At 39.3% G+C, this 13044-nt stretch overlaps 1 protein-coding gene across 1 annotated transcript; it reads left to right on the top strand.

Annotated features, from left to right (window-relative positions):
- The first annotated feature begins 8981 nt into the window (after window positions 1-8981).
- LOC119140668 lies at window positions 8982-9877 on the top strand. Its single transcript, XM_037372206.1, has one exon. The coding sequence runs from the start codon at window positions 8990-8992 to the stop codon at window positions 9752-9754; it is 765 nt and encodes a 254-aa protein (XP_037228103.1). The 5' UTR covers window positions 8982-8989; the 3' UTR covers window positions 9755-9877.
- The last annotated feature ends 3167 nt before the right edge of the window (window positions 9878-13044 follow it).

Here is a 13044-nt window from a genome sequence, read left to right on the forward strand (position 1 = left end):
AATCTTTCTATAAGATCAGTTATGACATACTAGGGCACTTGTGAGACCATCTAAAATGGAAAATTTAATTTCAAAAAACATCCAGCCATTTTTTAGAATATCCAGAGACTTGCTTTCCCCTCTACAGGTTTACTTAATATGGATCCCCTCACAGCTAAACCAAGCAGGAGGCTCCAAGTTCTACTTGGAAAATTGAATGGTTCTGTTCCTCCTGGCCCACAGCTGCAAAGTGTTTAAACACTGTGGGCAAGAGGAGAATGCAACTGATGGAAAACTTGCTGACATTCTAAGAAGAAAGACCAAATCAACATGACCTACTACATGATGCACCTACTGATGGGAGGTGTTTATTTTATTGTCTAGAGAAATGCAAGAGAAGACATTTGGGAAGCAGGAACTAGATAATTCACATTTGCACTTTTTTTCTTCCATTCTTGACCTGTGGGTGTGATTTTTAGTATTATAATGAAGGTAGTTTCACTTCAGGACACCTTGAAAGTAAGTTTTGCTGCCAAGTTGGACGGCTGGATATCGGCCTTGCCAAGCTGTCCAGTAACTCATCCTATACACAATAGAACCTAGGGTGCTCTGGTTATGGTCTAGAGAATAAGGACTGAGGTTATTATGGTCTATAGAATAGGGACTTCAAGTAACACAATCTCAGATAACAAGCAGCATAGCTAACATGGAGATTAACTCTTTAAAATCAAGATATTTCTATAGCTGTTTCACAAATATAGAAAGATTTGGTAAAAACTTTAAGGTAATCTGCAACAGGTGGACTAGAACACCTTGGTCGTTTCCACAATCAGATTTATACACGATTACATGAATATTCATTTGTTAACTTCCAACCCTCTAACAATGATTCGATGGACATCTACAAAGTCCAATCAGGGTCCTCTAGTGACATGTCCTTCAGATCTGGTCTGCTAGAATATACTCAGTGGAGGTTTTGTATACAATCATGTAATAAATCATCCTCATCAGTCTTAGGTAGCAATGTAGCAGGATTTAAGGTGGAAACAGCTAATCCACATTTGGCACCATCCAGCTATTCCAAGGAAACCTCAGAGTTCCCTTTTGTCTGTGGGGGAGCTATCTGGCTAATAGCTTCTTTTGTTCAATTCCCAACCTCCTTTGTCCTTTGAAATTTCAAATCCAAGGTAAATCACTGTTTGTTTTACTAATTGTGCCTTTGTTTGAGGCATTCTATAAACTGCAAGTCCTAGGAAATTCAACAAACTTAAGGTTGTTTCTTGACACTGTTGTTCAGTTCGAGCTCCTAAGAGCAGATCATCCACATATTGTAACAAAGTAACTGGGGGATTCTCACCTTGCCAGTCTTCTAATTCTTTAGCTAAGACATTACCAAATAAGGTTGGACTAGTCTTGGATCCTTGAGACAACACAGTCCAGCATAACTGCATATTCCTTCCAGTAGTCTGACTTTCTCATTCAAAGGTAAACAACTTTGGCTCTTAGTTTCCAATGGGATACAGAAGCCTTTTCAGAGACATTAGACAACAACATATATGGATTAGGAACCACTGGGTTGATACGAAGCTACTTTTTTGTTTGACTATGTCTGTAAAGTATTAAGCTGATGCTTGCAAAATATTTGTGCTTGCCTAATCTACAAGGTGTGTGTAAGCCAGTCAGAAGACACCAAGAAGATAAAGAAGAAACAAACTAGTACTAACCAGCTTTGTAGTTTGGATTGCTGCCAAGAACAAATGCGCATGAGCAATGGAGGACGGTTCAAAAGTTCATAAAGAGGAAGACGTCAAGCCTTCATCAAAAAGACCCCCCAGACAACCACCAGGAAGTAGTGTGCAAGCGCCAAGAAGGCATTCTCTTATTTTGAATAAAACACCGCTCACTCTCGAATAGTTAATGAATATGTATAAGTGTATAAAGCAGAAGTCAGTAAAGAGACCAAGCCCCCCCTGCCCTGCCCCACATGCCCAGCACTGAATAAACAAATACCTGCTTAGTAGTCATCTGACTATTGAGTTCTTTGTTTGCGAGATTTCTCGGCTTCAGAGTGTACATCTACAACAATTTGGTTGATTCTGCGTAAATCTTGAATCAGTCTGTATTCCTGCAAACAAGGCTTCTTCTTCAGCTCTACCTTACCTGGAGCTACGTTCTTCGCTCTTCATGGTTGTTGAGTGGACCATACTGATACAAAGATTAACCTTATCAGCCTTCTCTAACAGAATGGGATCCAGTGTCATCTGCCGATGAAATGAATTGCAAATAAAAGGCAGAGAAATCAGCAGGGGAAAAAATTAAAACAATTTGAAAAACCTAGCTGTATTTGCAATAAAAAAAAATGGCATCTACACAAAATGTAATAATTAAAGCAGTGCCTCTACCTAGAAAGATTATTGTACAAGATAGCCATCAACTCATGGAAATTATGAAAACACCTGCCAGTAAGAAGATTATTTATAAAAATTTAAAGCCATAATAAGGTATTGCCATCTGGCCTGGTCTGGGAAACACCTGCCAGAAAATTTCAGCCACTGTTTTTCATGCCTTAACTTCTGAGCTAGTAAGTACTTCCTAGAAAACAGCACAATTTTGTTTTAATTATGGATTGTATCTTCCTTAGCATGCTACACTCACAAAACACAGAGGCAAGTGAATTCCTGCTTAGCTTACTCCACAGGAACCACTCCTCTTATCCAAATAAGAACCTGAGAAAAAGAAGGGTGAGGTGCAGGAATCAGTCCAATTTAAGAAACAAATAGAGGTAAGGTGTCAGCAGCATGGGGCTTGACTGGAAACTGTTTTCCCTCAGGCTAAGCTGTGATCAAACTCCCTGGCATACGGCCTGAGCTGGACTGTGCTGGAAGCCTTGGAATATAGATCCGTGTTCAGGGTTCCCAGGGGAGCATGATTTAGGAAATTCTTGTGAAAGGAGGCCAGGGAACATCCCTAGGGAAGCTAGGGGTGACAGAACAGTGTGCTATGTTAAGGAGGCAGTTCTCTTAAGGAGGCTAAGATGGTATTTGCCCTATATATGGAAGACAGCAAGAAAAGCAGAGTCTCTTCATTGGGAGCAGCACATCTCAGAAACACTGCCAAATGTGAGATACCCAGATCCAAAGCTACCCCTTTTTCCTGAATCTATAGCATTATGTTTTCTCACCTCTTCCCTCCTAGTAACAGGATGCAATCTTAAGTTTTGTGACAGCTAGCTTGTTTCTAGAAAGCTGGCCCAAAACTAGCAAGCCCTAGATGCCTCTTACTTTTCTGCTTCTCATATCCATTAGTACCTATTTTACTCCTGCTAATGGAAAACACAGCCATCACAATTCTCTGTCCTAGACAATGAAAAGTTGTCTACAGACCCTCAACACTTGTCCTACTACGTGTTTCACAATATTTGGAGACCAAAAAAGTAGACCCTATGCTTTTAAATGATGGCCATCCTTGGCCTAGTTATACTGGTTTATTTGGTTTTTTTTTGTCATGGGGTTAACTTACTAGTTCTGTCATTCAGGATAACTGACTTACCTTTTTACTTATGCACTATTCTAATGTGTCCAGGCACCCCCATTACATGCTCAATGCTCAGTATAAGCAGAGCACACCAGACCATACCTGTGTTAGCTCCCTTTCAGCTAGCATCACCAAAAGGATTCTAAGCAGAATGGGAAAGAGAATTATAAATTAATTGTAGAGAGCTTTGTGGCAGGTGCTGCAGCCTGCGATGCCCGTGAAGGACCTTGAAGGCTAAAGAAGAAAGTAAGATAAGGTTGGCAGAATGCCTGGAAGAAAAACAGGGATATGAAGTGTGGCTGGAGCGGATGCACAATGCCACGTCGGCAGCTGGCTGAGAACATGAAACTCACAGAGATAAGAAAGAAGAGAGAAAAAAAATGCAACAAGTTCAGTGTGTTTGTAACTTTTTTCTTCCATTTGTTTTAAGCAATAATCTAGGAATCCTGGGATTTCATGCTTTTTAAAGCATATTTTTTTGCACTCACAGTGAGTATTTCAGCCCCTTCTGATATGTGGGTACCTTCCGGCGGCACATACTTATTTGTGTTGTCATGGGGAAGGGTAAAGAGCCAGACTTTGATGCATCCCTACTGCATGGGATAAATCCCAACTTGTCACACTGCTGGGGCTGAAAGTTGGGGTTTTTTTTGTTTTTCTTTTACCTCCTCTGTAATATGTAATAGCTCATGGTTTTGGCCCCTTGGCTTTGGTCTGTACACAGACATAAACCTTTAAGTTTTGATTATATAGGGGACTTTCTTAGGTAAGCATTCACATTACTTGATATCCTTTTGAGCTCAAGAGTGTGCAGGCTGCAATGTCTTGCTTTTACTGTGTGCCAAGAATAACTTTTGAGTCACCTGTCGATTTTAACTTTTTGAAATTCTTTTTTTCCTACTTAGTTCTTTGTGACAATTTTAAAGGCCAAAGGGGTGCTAAAACCTGCTGTGTTGGAAACCATATTTGGACCCCTGGAATCCACATATTCAGCCAGCCAGTAAGTGAACACAATGATGCAAATCCTGTAATTATATGGGGAGGACCCTATACTGATGAGAGAGTAAGATTTCAGGAAATAAATCTAACACCTTGTAAAACCGGCATTCACTTCTAGCACTGCTAGCCTTGGTGGCACTTACAGGTGTACCCAGGAATCTACTGATCTTTATCTGCCTATCTGGATGCCCAGTTGCTCTCTGGATAGTGTTTTAAACCCAGTAAGTCTGCTCTGTGGTACTTTTAAGGGATTCTTTCTGTAGCTTACTCTGTGACCACTAAGCATGTATTCAGCACAAAAACTGGATGTGAGGTGGAGACTGACAAATAAAGGTCAGCATAGGAGTGAACCAGAGGGAGCTAAGAAAATGCCACCAGTAATGTACCCCTCCCAAGCTATCTTTCCTCTTTGTGCACAGGGTTCTGTTGCTTCATCTGGAGAGAGGGTATCTGGGACGGACTGGAAAATTGCTATCAGAATTTGGAGCTTCATGGCCACTACACTGAGAATTTGGAGCAAGCAAATAAAAAGTTGAAGTTAAATATCTCCTTTATTCATGTTTTTTCTTCCCTCTCTCCATTCTGTGAAACAGATACATACTTCCTTTTTTCTTACTTCTGTTTCTGCAATGATCAGTTTTCTTCCTTTTTCTGGGCTGCTGCTATTTTTTTAGTTTTTCTTCCATAATAGAATGGTGAAAACCTCTCTACTTATTTAAAGTTGCACATTTTTGAAGCTTGTTTCAGGTGCGTGTGTATGTATGTGCACATGCTGAGCACAGCTTTTTCAGAGTTCTGGTTTTACTCCCATTCTTCCTTGACTGGCAAGCCTGGAGAATTTGCAGTGGGAACACTAGGGGACAGTGATCTCTTTCTCGAGAATTATCCTCCTAGTCTTTCCCTCTACCACTAACTGTATTCTAACAGTGGGATTTCCTTTTTTCTTCCCATTTTTTTTCTATGGTAGAAGAAAAATTGTTCCCTCCCACTTACCTCTCCAAATACAGCCTGTCTTCGAGAAATTTCAGAAGGATATCTTTTTATTTCAAAGTCCTGACAGCTATATCTGGAATTTAAACCACCTGACTTCCAGTTCTTGTCTGCACTTGTCCCCAGCTGCAGGATGTACTAGGATGTTTCTGCTCTGTTCTGTTTGCATGTATATATATGCACTTTTGATGTCTTGAGAAAAAGAAGCCATCTTTTATACTTGCCTTGTAGTGATGGAAATGTGGGGCTGCGTTGCTTTGTCTTGAAATGAGTGGCAAAAAGCCACAGGTGGACTCCTTGTTTTCCTGAGTCAGCCTTCCTTTTTTCTTTGTTTTCATTTGCTGAGTATATTAGCTTTATACTGCTGTGCATGTATGAAGAGGAGATATCACTTCTATTACCCACTGGGAAATGGTGGTCAGGAGAAAAGGAATGGCCATAGCCACAAAAGAAATTGTTGATGCTTGTGTTACCGATTAGTTAATAAGATCAAATTGATTGATTTTATTTGATTAATTAATTGATTTTATAAAATCATTTAATAGAATTAAAATATAGAAGGATAAGGGAAAAAAAAGAAATTTTTATAGGAAACTTGCAGCTACGCAGTAAGAGTTGTTATGGAATCTTTTGTACGTCTTGTACCAAGGCTAGAAGAAGGGCCTGGAACTATTGTAATAACTCTAGGGTTGAAAGGTTCCATTGTATTTAACCAGTCTTCTGTACGCAGAGGTGTATTGAAATGTCAGAATATGAGATTAATGGGAACTGGGGAGAGTTGACTGGAACAGCTTGCAGGTGCCTGCCAAGAAACCGTGAACTTTAGTAAAAGGTAATTCCGGCAGGGGGAGATCGCGACCACCGACTCATATACCACCTACCCAAATCGTACCCCAGACCCATTTCTAGATCTTTCTAAGCTTTACTGCGCATAATCAGATATAGGAGGAGAGTATGAAAATGATTTACGGGAAATGTTATGATTATGCATGAATAATTAATGAATATGTATGAATAAGTTCTATATATGGAATCTGATTTTGGGATCTGGTGTGCGTTGACCGTGAGAGGACTCGCTCACGCACCCGGCCGTCAATAAAGAAGTGTCTGCTTATCTACATCACATTGGTGTCGATAAGTTCTTCATTCCGAGATTTCGGTAACAGTTTTGGCGACCCAGATGGGACCTCACTGAAGGAGACCGGAGGAGTCGGGGACCTGATCGGTTCCAGCCGGCACCGAGGATTTCTCGGGGACACCCATCAATCCCCGATCCGTAAGGCTCTTCGCAACGTTCCCTGGATTTTTGGGTAAGACACTTCTTTTTTTAATTGTAGTAAGTAAGTGCACTATAATAATTGTATGGGAAAGAGTGGGATAGAGTCCCACCAGTGGGTTGGAGTCCCACTGAGTAAGTCTACCTGTCAGATGCGGTGAAAGAGCTGCGCAGGGTAGGACTAGGAGTCTGCCCGTAAGACATAAGCGAAAGCTATTGCAGGGTTGGACTAAAAGGATCCTTGTGGAAGTGGAAGCCTAGGCGTCTGCCCGTAAGACATAAGCGAAAGCTATTGCAGGGTTGGACAAAAGTGGAAACAAGAGAAACTATATGCTATAGTGTTCTCTAAGGCAGTACCTCTAACAAGAAGTTGGAAGTTTTTGGTGTTCTTTGTTGTTTTGTGAGTTTGTGTATTAAGAAGAAAATTAAGAGGTATAATATTGTGTTATATGTTTGTTTAAAGTAACTGTGGGAAAGTGTGAGTGTGGCTGTAAGGGTGAGACGTATAATTGAGAACGAAAGCGAGTGTGGAGTGTGTATCCGTGGATCGGAGTGACAGAGTTGAATAATTGTGTATTGTACTGTGAGTAATTACACCATGGCAACTAAGTTAACTCGCTTGTTTAAAAGTAAAAGCATGGGTAATCTTGCTGTAAATGACAAAATCCCGAAAAATTCTTTGTTGGGATGTTTATTGGCACATTGGGGAAATTTACAGGATGATCTGCAAAAGAGCCAGATGATTGAGTATTGTAATAATTTGAGTATTGTAATAATTGGTGGCCTTTGTGTATATTGGATGATCAGGAAAAGTGGCCCACGAATGGGACACTGAATTATAACACTATTTTGCAGTTAATGTTGTATTGTAAAAGAGAAGGGAAATGGAATAAAATGCCAGATGTGGATTTGGTTTTTTTACTTAAGACAAAGAAAGGATTGGCAGGATGAATGTAAGCTAACTATTAGAGATAATTTGGTAATAGCTATAACTTCTGATAATAAGAAAGTGGAAAAAAAATGTTGTTTAAATTGTGAGGTTGGGAGTGGATACAGGAGCAACATTTTTTTATTAAATACCTGTAAAGGAAAAACTGGAACAAAAACAGGCCATTCCTGCAACCCCTGGATTTGAAATTTGGAAATAAGATAAATACATATGAATTTTTGTATGTACCAGAATGTCCGATACCCTTCTTAGGAAGAGATTTGTTATCCAAATTAAATGCACAGGTTGTTTTTGACGAAGGAGAACTTTTCTTGAAAATACCTGAGTCAAAAACGGGAGAAATCCTGATGATACAAGAAAAGGTAAAGGAACAAGAAATTCCACCGGAGGTGGATTTGGCAGTGATCCCTACTGTATGGGAAACAAATATTCCTGGTAAATCGAAACTAGCAGAACCGGTTAAAATAGATTTGAAGGAAGGCGCAGGAACAGTGAGAATTAAACAATATCCAATCAAACCAGAAGTGAGACAGGAATTGAAGAAATTGATTGATAAATTTTTGGAGTATAAAATTTTGGAAGAATGTGAATCTGAGTATAATACTCCTATTTTACCAGTCAGAAAACCTTCGGGTGAATATAGACTGGTACAAGACTTGAGAGCAGTAAATCAAATAGTTAAGGATATTTATCCTGTAGTAGCAAACCCTTATACACTGTTAACAGCGTTAAGGGAGAATTATCAGTGGTTTACAGTGCTTGATTTAAAAGATGCTTTCTTTTGTATACCTTTGGAAAAGGAAACCAGAAAACTGTTTGCTTTTGAATGGGAAAATCCTCAAACCGGGCAAAAGATGCAGCTGACATGGACTAGATTACCCCAAGGATTTAAAAACAGTCCAACTATTTTTGGAAATCATTTAGCAAAGGAATTTGAAATTTGGAAACAGGACAAACCAAGACCTGGACATTTATTTTTACAATATGTGGATGATATATTGATTGCTACAGAAGAAAGATTTATTTGTATACAGGTGACTATTGACCTTTTGAATTTCCTGGGATTAAATGGGTATAAGGTATCCAGGAAGAAAGCCCAAATAGCCTGCCAGACTGTGATATATCTCGACTTTGAGATTTCAAAAGGACAACGACAATTAGGAAAAAATCGCAAAGAAGCTATTTGTAGTATACCTGAGCCGAGAAATATTCATGAACTCAGAGCATTTCTGGGAATGACTGGGTGGTGTCGCCTTTGGATCATGAACTATGGGCTAATAGCTAAACCGCTGTACGAGGCCCAAAAGAACTCTCCCTTTGTATGGGGCCCACAACAACAAAAGGCTTTTGTAGAGTTGAAACGTGCCTTAATGTCTGCACCTGCCTTGGGACTGCCGGATCTAACCAAAGATTTCCAGCTGTTTGTACATGAAAGACAACATCTTGCACTGGGCGTGTTAACCCAGAGGATAGGAAGCTGGAAACGACCAGTCGGATATTTCTCTGAACAACTGGACACAGTGAGTAAAGGGTGGCCGAACTGCCTTCGAGCACTGGCCGCAACAGTGATGCTCATACAAGAAGCTCGGAAATTGACTTTGGGAAGAACAATAACAGTCTATGTCCCACACATGGTGATAACTGTCCTAGAACAGAAGGGGGGACATTGGCTGTCCCCCAGCCGAATGATGAAATACCAGGTGGTATTGACTGAACAAGATGATGTGATTCTAAAGACAACTAACCTGGTAAATCCTGCAGTGTTTTTAAGTTCCATACAGGAAGAAGGACGACTGGAACATGATTGCTTGGCTACCATCAAGTATGTTTATTCCAGTCGTGAAGATCTGAAGGATGTGCCATTGGAGCGACCAGACTGGGAATTGTATACTGATGGAAGCAGCTTTATGGAACAAGGAGTCCCATACGCTGGATATGCGGTAACAACAGAGACTACAGTTATAGAAGCAGGAGCATTGGCGAGTACCACATCAGCCCAAAAGGCAGAACTCATCGCTTTAATTTGAGCCTTAGAATTAAGCAAAGACAAGAGAGTAAATATCTGGACTGATTCGAAATATGCCTTTGGGGTAGTGCATGTCCATGGAGCTTTGTGGAAAGAGAGGGGGTTATTGTCCTCTCAAGGATCAAACATTAAGCATCAAATAGAAATTTTACAAATATTGCAAGCAGTTCAAAAGCCAGATCAAGTAGCAATCATGCACTTTAAGGCACACCAGACTGGGAATACAAAAATAATAGCTGGGAATAATTTAGCTGATAGAACATCAAAAAAAAAAAAAAAAAAAAAAAGGTAGCAAAGAAACAAGCATTGCAAATGGCAATAATTCCTTCTAAAACAGTAACCCTTCCTAGGGAAAAACCGAGATATTCAGAGGAAGATGACAAATTGGGTCAGTTATTAAATGCTAAGAAAAACTTAGCTGGATGGTGGGTAACTCCTAACGGACAGGTAGTAATTCCACCTCTTTTGATGAGAGAGATAATTCAAATGAGACACCAAGAATGTCATTGGGGGGCAGAAGCCTTAGTAACATTTTTACGAAAGCAAGTAATACCAGTTAATATGTTAGGAATAGCTAAAATGGTAACTGCAAAGTGTGAAGTATGTTTGAAAAATAATCCAGTGATTAAGAAAAAGGTTCAAATGGGTAGACTGAAATCTGGTACAGAACCTGGAGATTATTGGCAAGTAGATTTTTCAGAGTTACTTAGACAAAATGGGTACCGGTGCATCCTGGTAAGGGTTGATACTTTTACAAGATGGCCAGAAGCCCTTCCCTGTCGCACCACACAAGCAAAAAGAGGTTGTGAAGTGGTTATTACAAGAAATAATTCCGAGATTTGGAGTTCCTATTGGAAATCCTCTGTAGAGGTCCACACTTTGTTGCTGAAGTAGTCCAAAGTGTTAGCAAAGTATTGGGTATTAATTGGGATTTGCATGCGTCTTGGAGACCACAATTTAGTGGAAAAGTGGAGAGGATGAATCAAACTTTGAAACGACAAATAAGTAAAATTTGTCAAGAAACCAGTCTAAAGTGGCCTCAGGCACTTTCATTGGCATTATTATGAATCAGGGTACAGCCAAAGAGTGGAACCTCAGTCAGTCCTTATGAATTATTATATGGAAAACCATATGAGTCTCTAGAACCAAATCTAAACATACATGTAAAAGGAAAACAAGATGTGTATGACTATTTGCTTTTTCTAAGGAAAACTTTGGCTGTGATTTGGAGTGTAGTAATTTGGAATAGACCTTTACCCCTGGAAAATTCAGTGCATGATTTCCAACCAGGAGACTATGTCTATGTGAAGACTTGGACCTCCGAACCTTTGCAGGAGCACTGGAGAGGACCTTTCCAGATACTGTTAACCACTTTTACAGCTATCAAAATTGCAGAATCGGATGCTTGGATACATTATACTCGAGTGAAGAAAGCACTGTGAAGAAAGCATCTACTCCGTGGAAGATTGTAAATCGTGACCCAGAGACTTAAAAATTGACTTTGAAACATGTCTAATTTTTCATATCAGGTTATGATTGGGTTTTGGATTTTCTTTTGGTTGGTAGTGTTGGTGGGATCATGGGCTGACTTGGTGGACAGGAACAAAAGACAAATAGAAACAGAACAAGTGATTGACATTCCCAAACAAATGGCTAAGGAAAATTTGATGGTAGGACTGATTAAAGAATTTGCCAATTTACAAAACATCACGCAGATTACTGCTTGTTTGCCAATACCGAGGGCAGTAGGTGAATCTATTCCATGGGGAATTTTAACTATGAATCTGACTAATCTGGAACATAAAAATGAAACCACCTATTGTGAACAAAGGCCAGTAACTCAATGGTATGAACAAGTAAAGGTTATTAGAAAACAGTAGAAGTCACCAGGTAAAGTAAGAGATTGTAAAAAAACAAAAAAAAACAAAAAAAAAAACCCCAACAACTATTGAATTATGATTTTATAACAGGATCCTGACCTAGTGCCATAGCTTGAGTTCTTCTTCCTGGGGGTCCAAATCTCGAGTTAGGATGGTTTTCTTATGATGAACAACTTAAAACCAATGTGAGCAGAAGTATCATGAAATGGAAGTGTAACAAAACTGGCCAAGGTACCCAATTAGTAGAACAATGGGACTCTATATGGTCTATGTCCATATTTTCTCATTTTCAGTATATGGCAAGAACTTCTTGGTGTTTTACCTGGGATTAAAAGGTTTTTTCAGTATTACCCTGGGTAGATGATAGGTCAACTACATCGGGAGAGAAGGAAAATAAAATAGTGCCATGGTAGAAATGTGAGAAAGTGTAAGATTGCAGTAATGCAGACTTAGTAATTCAAAGAATTCCTCCGTAGGCCACTGTTTTAAAATATGGTTATTTTTGTCGAGGTCTTAAGAATACTCTCAGTTTAACCAGCGCCTTTACAGTCAGAAGAGGAACTTTGTTTAGTTGTAGAAAATCTACTATTTGAAGTCCAGGACATTTAGTTTGGGCATTAAGTGATGGAACCTGGACAACACACCTACCATTAGATGGTAAGGTGAAACAAATTACTTTAGGCATGCCAACATTGTGTCCAATTTGGAAGAAATCACCATTTAAAGGATCCTTAGAGAATTTAGAATTGAAACGAATAAAGAGATCTGAGATAAATGATGATATTTGGAATGAACCATTTACAGGAGTGAAAACTGGTTGGGCACTTGAATCACTTTTTAAATCCTATAGCTTCATATAGAAACAGAGCATGGCTCTATCAGTTAACTGGTCAAGTGGAAAAATTAGCAAACGTTAACAAAAAGGGGTTTAAGGCAACCTCCAGAATGACTTTACAAATAGAATGGCACTAGATATGCTCCTACTTAAAGAACATGGAGTATGTGGATATCTCAAGGATAAACTGGACCACTGTTGCATCCAAATTCCAAATGTCACTCAGGATGTGGAACATGATCTAGACCTATTAGGAAAAATTGAAAAAGAAACTGAAGCAATTCAAAAGGATATGTCAGAAGATTGGCTTGGGAAAATTTTTAACAAACTGGGATGGAATTTGAGCTCTTGGATACAATCTATAATTAAGACTTTGTTTCTGTTACTAGTTGTCTTTTTGATGAGCATGCTAGTATATGCATGTCTGAAGAAACAGTTTACCAATAGAATTGCAGTGAGTCGTATGATTATGAGAGAAGTACCAACTATTTCACCAAGACATGATCCATTACCCAAATATGTTGAAACAAAAGATATATGAATAATGTGAAAGTATTGAAATAATGATTTTCAACA

Source organism: Falco rusticolus, chromosome W, assembly GCF_015220075.1.
Source record: "Falco rusticolus isolate bFalRus1 chromosome W, bFalRus1.pri, whole genome shotgun sequence".
Classification (NCBI taxonomy): Eukaryota; Metazoa; Chordata; class Aves; order Falconiformes; family Falconidae; genus Falco; species Falco rusticolus.